General features: G+C 34.5%; 1 protein-coding gene across 1 annotated transcript; it reads left to right on the top strand.

The window, feature by feature from the left end:
* The first annotated feature begins 1,522 nt into the window (after nucleotides 1–1,522).
* Nucleotides 1,523–11,763, top strand: LOC142980470 (NADH dehydrogenase [ubiquinone] flavoprotein 2, mitochondrial-like). Its single transcript, XM_076125913.1, has 6 exons — nucleotides 1,523–1,552; nucleotides 5,022–5,144; nucleotides 9,479–9,666; nucleotides 10,854–11,061; nucleotides 11,336–11,412; nucleotides 11,628–11,763. The coding sequence occupies exons 1-6, from the start codon at nucleotides 1,523–1,525 to the stop codon at nucleotides 11,761–11,763; spliced, it is 762 nt and encodes a 253-aa protein (XP_075982028.1).
* Nucleotides 11,764–17,169: the final 5,406 nt, after the last annotated feature.

Here is a 17,169-nt window from a genome sequence, read left to right as displayed (position 1 = left end):
ACCAAATCTAACTCGATAAAAAAAGGTACGCCTTGTAAGCGAATTGCGGCGTTTAGAGGAAATGAAAATACCACAGTTTCCTTGTACACTAAAATGCTTCTATATTTGCTCTTACTTAAGAAATTTACCTTTTCTCACTTGTCTTTTTACTCTGACCGTCTTTCAGTTGGAGAGCGTTGTGTAATTTATTTTTAATAAAAACATTCTCGAGCATGTTCGGCATTCTCTTGCATTGTATAGCTGTATGTTTTCGGACTGTTTTTCATATGGTTGAAGAATGTTAAGATTAAATTATAAGATTATCACTATTCTTATTGAAATGCTGGTTGTTAAAAAGAAATTCAACTCAGAGATTTTCTTTCACTGTACTAACAAAACAGAGTCTATAATATGTTGAATAGGTATCTATATCTTATATGTGAGAAAGAATTCCAAACGACTCACCAATTCGAATTTGCAATTCTTTACCAAAAATATTCCAAGACTTTTTTTAAGAAAACGCTCATTTGAATATTCTTGAATCAGAAGTTAGGCAGACGTGTTAACGAATCACCTCACCGGTTGCGTTTAAAATTGGCGCTGAATATTTTTGTCGCTCGATTGAAAATTCGTTTCAATCTAACGAACGACCGCCGCAGTCAACAAGAAATTAAATTTGTCGTTCAAATTTTAGCGTTGATTTTTCCTTCGGCATTTGGTGTTATTGCTTACTTATCGAGTCGCGTGCTAATGGAGCGTGCTTTATTACTTATTAATACTCTGATATTTCGTCGCTTTCTTTACTAGTAAATCTTTACTTATAATGCTGGAGTGATGTGATATCAGTTGCAAGATGCAGAACCTAAGTATATTACAGTGTGCTTATTTAATACGCTCTCAAAAATGTACTTACTTTATACGGTTTGAGCGCGGATGCCTTTGACTACGTCAATAAGTGCATCGATACCATCCTATTTGACAGGATCCTGAAATGGCACGCTTTGATGGTATGCAGTTAAAATTTTATATTAGAATGCCTTACCCTGTTCTCGGAGTTTCATCTAAAATCTGTCATAAAATGTTAAACTCTCTTTACATATTCTTGAAGGTATCTTTGGATAGCAAATTAACTTGTTTGTAGTATTTAGCTATGCATTGCCGGCCTTTAGTGCGCCGCAGAAGTCGTATGAAGGTAATTTATTATTAACAGCGGTAGCCGTGTAATGTAATGAGAAACTTGACGCGTTTACAAACTATGCAACTTTAAATATTTATTGTTATATTCCTAGTTGACTTTGGAATTACTATTTTCACAGAAAAAGAACATTGCTGCTCAGCTCCTGTTGTGCATAGCGTGAGGATACATACCTATTTTATCATTTCGAATAAATCGTTGCTGTGAACAGCGCGTTCAAATAAACAAATTCTTCAGCGATATCTACCTCTATATAGTAATACATAAACAATATTAGTAAAAGAGTATAATCATAATTTGTAACTCATTCAAATATTAAGAGAAAGTAGAGCTACACTCATGTCCAATATGTTTAATAAAACTCAGCCACTTACACAGGTATGTAAATATATCGGTGTACACAACGACATAACAGTTTAGTTACATGTGCCGCCGGTACGTGTACAGAAAGCGATACGGTGGTATTTGACAAGTGTTCATAGGTAGAGGGTCAGTGGGTTACCACGATAAACATCATTTACGATGTTGAAATTGCCTCAGATATCTGCTTTCTCGGCGAAATGCTATAAGGTCAATATCGTACCCAAGATATTCGCCTCGAGCGGTTTTATGGCAATGAACCCCGATATTGCATCCAGGGAATATTAGTGCCTACTAGCCTTGATCCGGCAACTGCCATCTTTTACCATCTTTTTCCAATATCCGTTAATATTGGGTGGCTGGTAACAACTTTTAGTTTGTTGGAATCACTTTCCTCGATGTTTTCTTGCGGCATTACGAAGTAACCCAAACATATTCGGGCGGGCAATATTTAGAATGTTTTGTACATTCGTTTGCGACATCGTTTTATGTTACGACTGGGATGTTTACGTAAATTTTCCTAATAGTTATTAAATTCCCTTCGCATTTGGATATAGAAAGGAAAAGGATAGCTGCTTACTTTTTAGCGTTTGCTATAAGATAAATATGACTAATATACTTAAACCGGTTTTTAGGCTTTCGTGTATAAGTTAATACACTAAGTTTTCTTCGAATTGTAGACGATTGGTTAGAAAGCGCTGGGATAAAAGATTATTTTATCAAAAAATGGTTTTCTTACAATCAAGAAGGGTTTATTCTGAATGCTTTGCAGTCTGTCATCATAGAGTACTTTTGACAATTTATATTCTGTGGCGGAGGAATGGATATATTATTATGTCAATCTTGTCAACATTTTGGAGAACGAGATTTTTGTCTGATTAAGTTTGCGTCCTAATGTCGATACTATTCAATAACATGTTAAAATTCAAGCATTTATTTCCAAACGTATGTATTACCGTATTGTGTTTATTTTTGTCAAAAAAGGGTCCAAATTCGGCTCCTTTGTAGTCTGAGTAGGTACTTTAATTCGATCAAGTAACTTGAATGGTAATAGCGCTCGACTTTATCCCAACTTCTATGCATGGAATGTCAAAGGAAGCTAATTTCGAATACACGACGTTGAAGATAATCTGTTTAACTTTTATATTGGCTCGTATACAACTATATAAGCTTACATTGATTTCTAAAGACGTTTTCTCAGAAGAAACTTTTTATCAGCCCTTCGTTTTATACATAAATTTTCTCACTGGACAAGGACATTGACTTAGTATAATAGGGGTAATTTCGGGTGGAGAGACTTTATACACTTTTAAGAATCTTGTAGAGAAACTCTTAAAGATTCCGGGGAGATTTTGGGGAAAAAATTGAGTGGTCAATTCGGTTTTCCACTTGACTTCCTCGTTATATTTTTCTCATCATCATAACTATGGTTGTAAGTTTTCAAAAGTTTATAAAATAAGCTTTACCAAATGACAGATCATAAAAAATGTACTCTTAAAGGTGGAAGAGGATTGTTGCCATGTCTAGGCTTTGAGAACAACAAATTAGTTGATATTTATATCCTTTGTGGTGTCACGATGTTTACTCCATTAATAATCATAATCGAACTGTACAGTTTTTATGTAAATTGAATCGGAATCTTTTCATTTATACAGGGTGTCCCGAAACTCAACGATAATCCAAGACAGGATGAAAGGCCAAGTCATACCGGCTATAGGAAAAATAAAAAAAAAATTCCATATCACTTAGTTCAGCAATAATAGACACTTTTCAAAAAAGTTGAAAATCCACACCCTTGGTCGCATTTTCAAGTCCTGTGATCACCAATGTCACAATTTCGCTGTGTTTTTTTGAATTTCGTGATCTTAATTAAATATGCTATTAATCGTATAACAAATTAATGCACAAAACATTGTTAATTTAATAAAAAAAGTTAAGTTTTAGTGAGTCATCTTTCTCAAAAATATCGTTAGTCAACTTTGACGCTTCATACTGAAAAAAAAATGTACTACACTACCCTTGGCAAGTTATTTCAAAAGTTAGCGCATTTAATCAAGATTTTAAAATAGTATAACACTTGCCACTTTTCTTGCCATTAAAAATGTTATTTTTATTTGAACGAAGAGTATCCTCGCAAATGGATCGGACGCAGTGGTACAATTTTATGGCATCCTCGTTCCCCCGATCTAAATGTAGTAGATATTTTTTACTGGGAATGCATAAAAGAAAAAGTCTATTCAAAATCAATACAAAATCTATCAGAACTTAGCCAGAAAATTGACACAGCGTCAGAGGAAATAAATGCAAGGAATTTTGATTGACCGGTGCAAAGGTCTTTTGTAAGGCGTTGCAGAGCCTGAATTCATGCTAGAGGAAAACAATTCGGAATTACTTTAGTTTAAGGAGAATAATTAAATAAGATCGAAGGTTCGTTCATTGTTTTTTTTTTAATTATTATAACCTATAATTTTTATTACATTAAATATTTGTTATGAACTGACTCAATTACATCTTTACTAAAAATAATTGCTTTCCTCTGGCTCGAATACAGGCTCTGCAACGACGTACAAAAGATTTTTTCACCAGTCAAGCAAAATTCCTTGCATTTATTTCTTCTGACGCTGTTTCAATTTTCTGGCGAAGTTCTGATAGATTTTGTATTGATTTTGAATAGACTTTTTCTTTTATGCATTCCCAGTAAAAAATATCTACTACATTTAGATCGGGGGAACGAGGATGCCATAAAATTGTACCACTGCGTCCGATCCATTTGCGAGGATACTCTTCGTTCAAATAAAAATAACATTTTTAATGGCAAGAAAAGTGGCAAGTGTTATACTATTTTAAAATCTTGATTAAATGCGCCAACTTTTGAAATAACTTGCCAAGGGTAGTGTAGTACATTTTTTTTTCAGTATGAAGCGTCAAAGTTGACTAACGATATTTTTGAGAAAGATGACTCACTAAAACTTAACTTTTTTTATTAAATTAACAATGTTTTGTGCATTAATTTGTTATACGATTAATAGCATATTTAATTAAGATCACGAAATTAAAAAAAACACAGCGAAATTGTGACATTGGTGATCACAGGACTTGAAAATGCGACCAAGGGTGTGGATTTTCAACTTTTTTGAAAAGTGTCTATTATTGCTGAACTAAGTGATATGGAATTTTTTTTTTATTTTTCCTATAGCCGGTATGACTTGGCCTTTCATCCTGTCTCGGATTATCGTTGAGTTTTGGGACACCCTGTATACAAATCGTAAAAAACTTAGTACTTAATTAAAATTGTTCAACCCAAATGTAGCAATATTTCGAAGTGTGTAGGTGGCAGTATACATTCAATCCATTTTTTTGTTCTATAAAGAGACCAGGGTATTATAAAATTCAGCCAGTTTCGTACAAATCCCTAGGAATCAATAAATAAGTAAAAAAACTTTTCTAATACAATGTGGCAGAAGTTTCTTCTAGATGTTTTTTTCAGGTTATTTGTGCTAGAAAGTTTTTCACTACGCCCAAATTGATTTCCGACGAACTGGTGGTCCATAGAGATACCAATGATAATAACCCTGAAGTACCTTTTCAGTTTACTGAAGCTAATATGATGGTAAGTGTTAATTTATATCTTTGAAACTCTCGCGTTGCATGTTTAATGTATAATAGAATACGAGAATTAACGAGAAAACGCATTTTACCTTAAAATGCCTAACGTCAGTCAGCGACCACGGCGAGTGCAACCTGCGCCGAAACGTTAGGCATTTTAGGTAAAATGCGTGTTCGCGTTAATTCCCGTATTCTATTATACATTAAGTGTTAATTTACTTGTTAGATTTAATTTAAAACTGTTTTCATACTCGTGACCGGTGGCAATTCATGCAATGCATATATGGAATCGAATGACGCAAAAGGGGTTATTAACTGGCGTTCTCCGGTCTATTGTCATGGGAAAAACGGGTGATTTTATGTTTGTATACTTGTTATATATTCCCGGTAAGGTAACACTATACTTTCCTTTACTATGAAAATCTAAATTAATGTACTAATTAGTCAAGCCGGTAATCGATAAGCCATCTCATGGTCGGCTAAACAATAAACAAAAAGCAGCAAACTTACTTACTTTAAAATTTTATAAGTCATATTTAAACTATTTGTCAATACATTAAATAAGTATGAAAGGCAGAACATATTTTTCTTTGTACCGCCATATCTATACTAGACATGAAAAAGATACTATAAAGTGCTTGTTTTACCATTTACATATCAATTTATAATAACCAATCCCTTAAAAAGGCTACGGAAAATATGAAAGAATTTATATGACCTGTAAATAACAACCTTCTGTGAAAATACCTTGTGAAACTTTTATTTTTAAAAGCGGTTTAAAAAAGTGTCATTTTAATAAACGAATTTAAAATCCTCTGCTTCATTTTCATTTTATTGGCGCACAAAGGCCAGTGTTAATTTTATTATCGGAATATGATGTTATTACTTTTTAAAATTATACGTCACTGATTTTACTAATTACTTTGCTTGATTTTTCATGGCTTATTCTGATCAAGAAATCAGAATTAAAATCACTAACGTGTAGTAGTTTTTAACGACTAACACTATTTTAAAATTTATAAATGAGCTTTCTGTTCTGGAAGTTTTTCCCACAATTTTAAGTAGCGCAGATATTTCAATTTAAATCAACAATCAGAGAAGTATAGTCCTTACTGTCTTCGTATAGAATGTTCGAAAAATCTCTACTAATATTATTAAGCTGAAGAGTTTGTTTGTTTGTTTGTTTGAACGCGCTGATCTCAGAAACTATGGTCGGATTTGAATAATTCTTCCAGTGTTAGATAGCCTATTTATCGAGGAAGGCTATAGGCTATATATGTATATCATCACGCCACGACTAATAGGAGCAGAGCAGCAGTAAAAAATGTAATAAAAATGGGGAAAATTTTGACCCATTCTCTGTTATGTGACGCAAGCGAAGTTGCACGGGTCAGCTAGTTAAAAATATGTTAGTCACAAAGAATAGGGGGCGAGCCTATTGGTATAAGTACACCTAGCACGCTACCGTACTCCGAGCTTCTTATGAAAATATTCTAACATATGCCTGACCCAGGAATAAAACCCAAGCCCTCATGACCAGCAAACATATACAATCATATAACACTTCCACTCAAACCACATTTGCGTATAGTTGCATTAGCACTCGCAAGATGGTAGTAGTTCCTACTAAGATGCTCTTTGTGGATACCGATAGCTAACCACACGAGTAGTGATATGTTGTTTGAAGCCACTTAGCCACGGCGCAGGCCACGGTCCACAAATTAATTAATTACCGTGTGCTACGTAATTATTACTCTGATTCTAGACCGCGAAGTTTAATGTAAATAATTGTGTTGTTGCATTTTGCTGCTTGTTTATTAGTTATTGAAGGATGTATTTTTGATGGCAATATTAGCTCCAGAGTTGGTAATGTGTCAGATATATGGCAATAAATAGGCTTACCTCATAATACATTGAACTAAGTTTGTTAACAGCGAATCATATTTGTATTCTATACACCTCTGCTTAAACCTTTGGGTATAACAGGCGGGATATTATGCGGTTAGTAGTGCTTCATCAATACCCTATTTTCGTGAAATTAGTTTACAAAAGAGGACAGACCTATAAATATTACTATTTACTAGGATCATCGCAAATATAATGAGTATTTCTGAGAATTCCCTTTAGTGACAATTCTATTTGTCTACTAGTCATAATAGTCCATAAATACTTCTCCGATTCCAAAATAATCCATGAAAGCTTTTATTATTCGAACAACGATTCTTAACTCTTCTTCTTCTTATTCTTATCGTATGGTTAGTGGTCAACCTAGTGTCAAAGTTGTTCAAGCCTTGTTATCTTAATTGATAACAACCGGGACCGACGTTTTACGTGCTCTCCAAAGCACGGAGACGCCCAATTCAAATACCATTTTGTGGTCACCCATCTCTGGATTGACCTCGCCAAGGTTGGCTTAACCCACAGATCGTTTTTCAACCAGTGAGCGCCACTGGCTATGTGCTCTTAATCACTAAAATAATAATATGATAAATTGTTCAACACAGATTGGAATCATTAAATTAATGAATTATAATGAGCTGTCGTCATAATGGTGGGGCCATTGACATGTCGCGTTACTTAATGATGAGTGGCAATTTGTAAAATTGAGTCCCACACATATGTGTATAAAGATAGGACGCGAAACCTACCGGCGGGTTTGTCGTTCCAATTATTTTAATTACGTTGAGTTTGTTCGGAAAATTTTCTCGTTGTTTAATCGAAATGTATACATTTATTGAATTTATCTTTATATGGATTGAGATTTTTTAAATTGAACATTATGTATTGATTTTTGGTAAATGGCTGGGTCGAGTTTGTTTTCAATCCTGTTGTCTAATAGAAGACAGCAGTTGCGCAAAGTCTAAGCAACCACTGAAAATTGAAAAAGTAGTTTTAATTAAAATAAATACCCTGGAAAAATTAATAAATGCGACACCATTTCTAACTTGCAAATTTATGGGAAACATAAAAATTATTCTTTCAACACGCACGTAAATGTTCCTTTTAGTTTTTTACTCAAGCTATTTTAAAACTGAAGAACTAGTTCTCGATAATTTTATCAAAATATATTCAAGAGGCGCCGTATCTCCCGTAATAAGCGGTTCCCTAAGCGCGAATAGCGAACTATCTGAAGTTATGTAGAAACGAGCTAAGTTTGGATAGTCTATTAAACGCCGTCGAGTTCACAGAGTCAGGGCTTACAACTTGAGGTGAAGGCACCAGCTGCCCTGTTAAACATTCAGCCTGATAGTTAGATGATAACTATTTATATAACAGCATGCTTGTTATATACAGCAGGCAGGTAGAAAGTACACGCATCATAATTTATTGTAGGTTTATTAATAAGGAACAAGCTTAAGGTCACGACCAAACTGTTAGCTACTATTAAAAACATTATAACCAAATTGCTAAAATCCCACCATTCCTGGATGAGTCGTTGCATTCATTACCGCTAAGACCACAGAGGCAGGTGGGCAATAAAGAGTAGTTGTATAAACAGTAAACGTCTTCTTGAAAACAAACTATAATTAATTGCTGATAATCAAAACATTATGCCTGTGACATGTAGTATCTGATATCCGTAACCAGCGTTTTCATATTTTCCATTAAATATTTGGTAATGAACGTTTAATTATTATTATTATGCTCTTACGTATCTTTCTTCTAACGTTAAATCAAAGAATTGCTTTATTTATTCCTTAGAAATTCAGGTTTGCAGGAAACTAACAAACATCAAAATATTTCCTTATAACACCACCGTTTTAAATGATGGCATCCGTATATTTTTCTCTCCGGTTATAAATCGTAACACCCCATCAGTTCCCATGGGTGTCGTGAGAGGCGATTACGGAACCAGAAGGATGGGCATCAGGATCCCCGTACTAATAACAACGTATTAAGCCGACGCCATTTTATTATTATCATCATCCGTCAAGCAGAAGTATGGATATTGTATGGGTTTGTTTACTTTCCGTTATAAAGGACCAGTAATAAACTACTAACCAGTTGAAAAGGAAAATCCAGTAATAATCGCCTAATTCATATTCTTATAACTAAAAACTAAGCTAAGCTTACCTATGTAATCCCATTGCTGGGTATGTGAAATTCGAGAGGGAATGAATCAAATGGAGGTTCTGGAATATAGGAGGGCATAAGGTACTAATGTATAGGTATACTTGTAGGAATATTTTCGAAAAATACTTACAAGTAACATTAAGACACTAAAAAACTCTAAACTATAAAAGAGCTTAATTATAGCTACATAAAGATAGATCGAACTTTATGTGCATAGTCTTGACGCTGTCTGCAACATTTCTATGCTCTTTTTTTCTGTTATAGAGGATTGCAGCCATCATCCAGAACTATCCTAAAGGAGCACAGCGGGCAGCTGTAAGTTTTGCAATCGACATAGCCCAGAGGCAGATGGGATGGGTTCCTATATCAGCGATGCACAAAATTGCCGAATTGCTAAGCATGCCGCGAATGAGAGTTTATGAATGGGCTACCTTTTATACTATGACCAGAAGGTAAGTCGGAAACCTCACAAACTTTTTCGTAGTGGAACAAAAGGCTAATTTACATCAAAATAGCTATTGACAAATATTATCAATTTCTTTTAGTATTTTAAAAGTCAAGCGCTCGCTTGCCTTTAGTACTAACTGTAGGGAATTGCTACTGATCCTATCTTAGTGTTAGTTAAGGCTCTATAAATATGGATCTGCTGCTTTTACGTATATTTCAAACTGTAGACTGCCGTGATGGCCTATTGTTTTTTAGAAAGTAAGCTAGTTACATTTTAAACAATTAATGTAAATGTTTTTGTAAGGCAGGTAGAAAACGTACTGCATATCTAATAATTATGTTGTACATTTTCTGCGTATATTTACGAAATGTTTTACTTATAAGCGCTGTCTATAAATAGCTTTTATGAATAATACAGCGTCAAACGTGTTTATTCAAGTATAAAAGAATACAATTCTGTACTCGTTAAACAGCGAAAGGTACTTTTTTCTAGAAAAAGACAGCACATAGTGTAGATTATGACTGAAAATTAATATGGCAATCACGCACGAGCTCGACGTCGTGAGGGGAAAAATATTATTTGCACTGAAATATCCTTGTCTTTGTTTATAAGTAGAAAGATAAAATACCAAGTGAAATAATATCTAGGTTGACTGCTTCTTTGTACTATTACGACTATGTACTGAAAAACTAAACTAAGTTTTTCTAGCTTGAATGTTTTGATCAATTATATTATTATGAAGCGGTTTAAAATGAACACTACAAATACATAGCTGTTTAAACTTTAAACTCATATTCTTATATTTATAATAGTGCTGATAGAAAATTTACTTAATATTTTTTTTTTAAATTAACTGCGCAGTCACTTGCCGTACGTATACCATACTGTAAACTGAGTTGATTTTTTTTAAACCTTGTTCCAACGGCCAAACGTAACCGTAATTATGTAGTTGACGATATAAATCAGACAGGACCTGACAAAGTGTGTCCACAATAAGTAATCTTCTGTGCAATTGACTTGTTTTAAAGAAATAGTATGCTATAGTGAGACAACATATCAACCGATCTGGATAAAACAGTACCGTAACCCATGCACCTTGCATACAAGACTCTTTACTTATTCTTCGAAGTAAAAGGCCGAATATCAGCCAAAATAAATTATGCTTAAAAAAATCTCAATTTCTATTCACAGGCGTTTCAGAGGCAAGTTCCACGTAAAAGTTTGTAAGACAACGCCTTGTATGTTGCGAGGCTCGGACATTATCCTACAAACGGTGGAAGAAGCTACTAACTGTACCGTGGGAGGTCTGTCTGAGGACAAAATGTTTGGCCTCGACGTCGTAGAATGCCAAGGGGCTTGTGTAAATGCACCTGTGATGGTTGTTAACGATGATTACTATGTAAGTACCAAATATTTTAAGGGCTGTGGGCCAATTTAAAACATACATTTTATGTATACAATCTAGGATCAGTAGCGGCTAGCGCTATTACCTACAATCGATATTATGGAGTAAGACTAACTTAGTCCAGGAATATGAAAAGAGTTTGACTTTTAAAATGTACGGCAAAAATTGTTCCTGCACCGCCCGCTTGAAATTTGCACCTCAAACTCATTACATCACAGGTTTATACAAATTGTAATTGATTGTTCTTTAACCTAATTATTGTTTTTAGGAGGACCTGAATGTTTGCGATGTGTATAACATTATACAAACTCTAAAGTGCGGAGGAATACCACCATGGGGACCGCAGTAAGTACATACTTACATACCTGCATGTGGTAGAGAAATTATACATATAATAACTGAAACTTATTAACGCTACAATCAACAAAGTAATTTCCAGCAATCTGTGCTATCGTATGACTTTGAAGTTGAGACTTTGACATTTAAAAAGATTCTATTTAATCGCATCTCTTTAGTTATACTTCGTGATGTATAATGACGTCATCACATCTGTCTCGTAGGAGTGGGAGAGCATCCTGTGAGCCTCATTGTGGACAAATGTCACTCTTGGAGATGCCACCTCCTCCAGGGTTCATGATGCAGGATGCACTCATTGGCAGCGAAGTATCTAAGCCACCAAAGCCGAAATCTAAATAAACAATACATTACTTTTATTTACATCTATAGATGCGAACAAAGTGAACAAGGACTGTAAAAATTGGAAGTGACGGTCGATTTAGTTTGGAAGGGAAAAGATTCATAAAAGACATTTTGTATCATGGAATAATGTAGTTCAATTTTAATGTGAACAAGCTTTAATTCTTTAACACATTTCGATAGTTATTAATTTAAAGTATTATCATGTAAACAATTCATACACGTATGAATGGGAGTCATACGGTAATGGGATATTAAAATATTTACAATGAATGCTTCGCGCCGTTAATCATTCAATTATTTGGATTGATACACTGATATTTATATTGTGCTCGCTGTTTTACTGGAATGCTTTAAAGGATTCATCTACGAGGTTCGTTTGTGCCTGCCTTCTTAAATTTTTAATAAAATGAGTTCCTTTATGTGGATTTTCATAATTCCCTTACAACTACTTTTTAAAGTTTTTAAAATACCTCAGTCCATGGAAATGCTTGTTGAAGGATAAAACTGAAGTAGGTAGAACAACTTCACAAAAGAATGATGATAATTGTCTAGCAGCCTAATTAGTTTGAAAGCCTACTCACAAAAGTCTCTTGTTTGAAAACAATACCAATAAAACACAGGATATGGCGACGAAAATTACAATTTTAAATGTTTTGTGCACATTTTAATATCCTGTCACAAAAACGACAGTATAAAATTCCAATTTTCCAGTGGAGGCGCTCGAGACGCGGCAGACGACGAACGAATGTATAATTAGTTTAGAAAGTCGCCGAAATTACCCGCAGAACAATCGCTATGACAAACATTACAGGGGTGTATTACTCTTTTGTGCCCATTAAAACGCGGCTCATCAATTGTGAAACTCGTAAAGCGGGACAAACATTATTGCTTTATTAAACTTGGTAATTGTTACAGTGATTGTAATCGATGTTATAATTACAAGTTGTCGGCTGAAGCTTAGATCAAGTGAGGTCAAGAGCAGTAAATCTTAAGGGGCGCTACGATCCGATCGGCTCCCAGGAGATTGCCCCGTTCTGTAATTAAGTAGTTGCCTGCAATCACAACCAATATAATCCGCGCCGCAAACTTTAATTACAGGTGAAAACTATCTGTTGCAAAGAACAATAGGAAGTGTACGCCGAGCTCACACTCGCCTTTGTTTTAGAATTGCTAAGGTTGGAGTGGTAAATAATTATAACTTTGTTTTAACAGTTGCCTTCTGTACTCTACGTGTGTACCAAGTTTGTAACAAGATAGTGCAAATCCGGTTAATTGTTGTCTGGTCTTTGTATTAATTGAGAAAATTTCTTCGCTTGTTTTAAAACGGACTTGGAACGCGAGCTAAGACATACTATAGTGTTAGGAAATCGTGCCTTTTTATTTCAAGCTGCATTGTTTAGGGCCCAGTGCAGTTGAAACGGCAATTAAACCTTTTGCAGTAGTAGGTTCATGAGAATAGCATTGTGCAGAGATTAAATTGATGCTTATTTCATCGTGTCAGGTTCAGGTTAAGAAAAAAAGTTCCATGTGATTCTGTAAATTGATCACTTTACATGTCCCTGTCGCATCTTAGAAATCACTTTCTATGCAATATTGGTTGGTGTAGTCAGAGGTGTTAATACGTATACCGGTCTGCTGCGGTTTTTATAGTTAGTCCTATTTGAAACGGGCAATCGCTGGGGCCATAGAAGCTGTAGTACACTCTCTTTACCGAAAATGTTAATCATAACGTCGTACTACATTGTAGTATTGTAATTGTCAAAGCTATGTTAAAATGAAGTGGACCACCATACTGTTGCTCAATTTTCTACAGTCAACATTTTCGAGTATCAAAAGATTGGCAGTTAAAATGTTCTGCGAAAATACAAACCTCGCTAGATCAGATTTTCGTACAAAATTTCTCGACAGTTAGCCGGTTGTCGACTGTCGATCGTGGCAGAGAATCTTGCTACTGGTTGGTGTGATTGTCAGAACAAAACCGCGGAAGTGATGAAACAAAAATTATGATTGCAGTAAAACTATTATTCGCATACAATTCGAGTAGAAGTTTATTGTAACGGCACTTTATATCGCACATATTGTATTGTAAACTGCTAGTATTAATGATTTCATTGTATTGGCTCAATGTCCAAAGGCATTAAGACAATTTTACAGCGAGTATTTATTGTATTCATATTAAGTACTTACTGCCTGCCCATTATAAAGTTTATTCCCTAGAGTAAATTTTTCACAAAAATATCTTCTTTTAAGCATTTCCAAACCGTGTAATCCAGAGACAGTCGTATCTTAATTGACCTGGAATGAGTCAGTGTTTTTTAAACAAAGTCATATTTACTCAATTTAAAATTCTACTGGGAAATGCGTGTTCAGGACGGGACTCGTTACTCGCCATAATTGGATTTCCTTTACATGTTAAATGATTTTCACCATAATCCGTCTATTTTTATTCCGAGTTTTTTTTTGTTAAAGTGTTAAAACGGGTTAGAATTTTTTAAAAGAAAATTGCCGTGAAATTTTACATGCATAAAGTTGTCGAGATTAAATGTCCAATTTAATATGTAATTGCTTATTAACGTTGTTAAGTATAAAGGTCTTTGTTGTGGCTTTAATATGATACACGTGGCTTACTTGACATGAACATATTCAAATATTTACGTTAAAAACGCTTATAAACACTACCACATTTATTTTAGACTGGGAGGATTCCACATTACGAACTATTATTCTATAATCGCATTATAAAACTAACAATGACAAGAGAGAAAATGTGTTGTCGCGGTCCTCGCTCACGATGGCAAATAAACTGTCCAAATATTTGAAAAGAGCTGCAACAAGATAATGCTGTAGTTAATGGCACCACCGGACGTCGTGGCCGAGTTGTTATTGCTTTAGGATACTGTTCAACACACCGTCACGTAATGTCTGCAAAGCTTGTATTTGTGATACTTGAAGCAAATTAAAAGCACTGTCTGGCGTAGATGTAGGAACTGAAGGACAATTAGCGCATAGTTTGCAGGACTTCGGAAAGTATTTTCGTGTATGATGACCTTTCTATCACGAAAATGATCTAGAAAAAGAATTTTTGTTGGTTGTTAACATCGTATTTGGTTTATTTAATCTGTGTGACTGGCGTGCATCATAGAAGAAAGCGTTTCTCTTCTGATTAATTTGACTAGTATTAGAAACGCGAAAGTAATATCTCTCGCTAATTTTAACTACAAAAATATACCATCGATTTAATTTCGAATACATTATAGATGAACTTAGCCTCATGTTTTAATTATAATGTCGAACTTCAAACAGACTTGTAAAAGAATAATCATTAATTTATTAAGAAGATACTGCGTTCGCTTCGAACAAGTTTAATGGAGGTTTAAAGCATGTTTAAGAATGTCACAGCTTTTACTGCAGTCTTTAAATATTTATAAAAGTCGTTTGAAGGCAAGCTTTAGTGCCGTTTGGAGACCGATCACGCTTCACGACATTCGTACGACACTTTCGACTGTTATTTTACAAGATTCTGCGGAACTCAAGTGTTATTTTCCCTTGTGCGGAAATATTCAGTTTTATCCAATTACTAGATATTCCCGCGACCTCGTTCGTTCGGATACAACTTCGTTTTTTATGTGTAACATAAGTTTTATAAGTTTGTGCCAACTAATAATTTAATATACAGATACAGCTGGAGAGTGACCGAAGAACAAGTTTTCATAAAATTCGTTATGCCACAAATGAAACAAAGTTCTGGTCAACACCTTAACACAATTTGACGCTCAATAAATATTACCTCACAAGTATGGAATGCAATATTATCGAGAAATCCGCAACAAAATAGTTATTAGCGGAGTATTAAAGGAGTTGTAAAAACAAAAATGGAAAATTGAGTAGTAGTTTCAGCAACTTAAATATCACAAGACAAATATAAAGGGAAAGTAATAATAAAATTTATTATTGAATACAATTTCTTCAAGTACTTTGTTATTTCAGACAATTTCTAGAAGCAAAATCTTCAGGTTTTACGAGGGAGATAATTTAGAATTCCTAGGTACTTGTAGTTATATCTCAACGTTCCTGGGTCCGTGTTTACCCATCATATTACAGTCCGTTGTAACTAAATGCTATCTTATACTGCCCCAGGCACTCGCTGGAGCTCGTAACCGTAAAATGTACAAATGGAAAACAAAAACGCAATGATATTTCCAACGAGTTGTGATCCCGCCGGCTGATGGAAACGGCTTGCGTTAGATGTTTAGACATATTAAAATTTCTATGTGTCATAACAGCTTATTCCGAGAATTGTGAATTACGATATACGTTTAGTAAATGCCGTATAAATTCCAGGGAATTGGAGCTATCTGTCAATATTTAGACAGCCTTTTGAATATGTGTATGTAAAATTTAATCTATATAGTCTCTTGTAACTAGCATGTGGGTTATATTAGATACCTAGATATTATGCTCGTATTTTAGGAATTATTTCGCAGTTCTAAGTACTAATTTAGATTGTTGAGCATAAACTGAAAAGTTGTTACGAATTCCTTAGTTGTTGTTACGAATTTTGATTTATACGAATCATAACATAAAGCATGTAAGGTATTATTAACATTAATTTTAGCTAAAAATACATCTTATAACAAGTTCAGGTAACGCATTTTTTCAATAGCGTTACATTAATTTTATTAAATTATTCACCTTTATATCTTCTTAGAAAACTGTGAAGTAATCTTAATTCAGAGATTATTTGACGGCTGGCTTCTTTGTTCACGTTAAGGATATTGATTACAAATGAAGTCCTTTGTGTGGTCCTGTTTATTAAGAAGTAGCAATTAGCAGGTGGCGTCTTTGTTGGCTTCTCGTAGGTGACTTATTATCGAGTCTCGGTAAATTGGAAGACGAGGAACATTTTGGAAACCGTATACCTGAGATTACAGAGAATCTGATAATACGGTGGATATACAATATAGCAAAGTGTGGAAAGTTTTTGGTCTACCAACGATTTTACACTGAAGTAGTTTGTAATTTACGAACAGCCACGATGCATGACCAACATCTGCAAGTGAATTAATAAAATCATGCTCTGATTTTCTTGACATACTTACCCATCTCGAGGTATTTGCCGTAGTCAAAGTCTTGTTCACATACAAACAAGGCAGACTGGTCTGAAAGTCAAGCAAACCAACGCAAAAAAATACAGGATGTCATATTTAAATTCTTAGGATTGAAACATACTTACATGTTTCCTGTCTTGAAGTTTTCTACGTGGTAGTCTGATTTGTTACACTGGTATATCAAGCTCTTTAAAAATAAAATAATCGGCTCTTAATGTGACAAACGACGCTTCCACTTCTTGCTTTTGTTGAGGTCCATTAGGCCAGTGATTTGGTAATGTAATTATTGGTGAGG

This window comes from Anticarsia gemmatalis, chromosome 1 (genome assembly GCF_050436995.1).
Source record: "Anticarsia gemmatalis isolate Benzon Research Colony breed Stoneville strain chromosome 1, ilAntGemm2 primary, whole genome shotgun sequence".
NCBI lineage: Eukaryota > Metazoa > Arthropoda > Insecta > Lepidoptera > Erebidae > Anticarsia > Anticarsia gemmatalis.
Note: the sequence above shows the minus strand (reverse complement) of the source record. Positions and strands in the feature narration are given on the sequence as shown.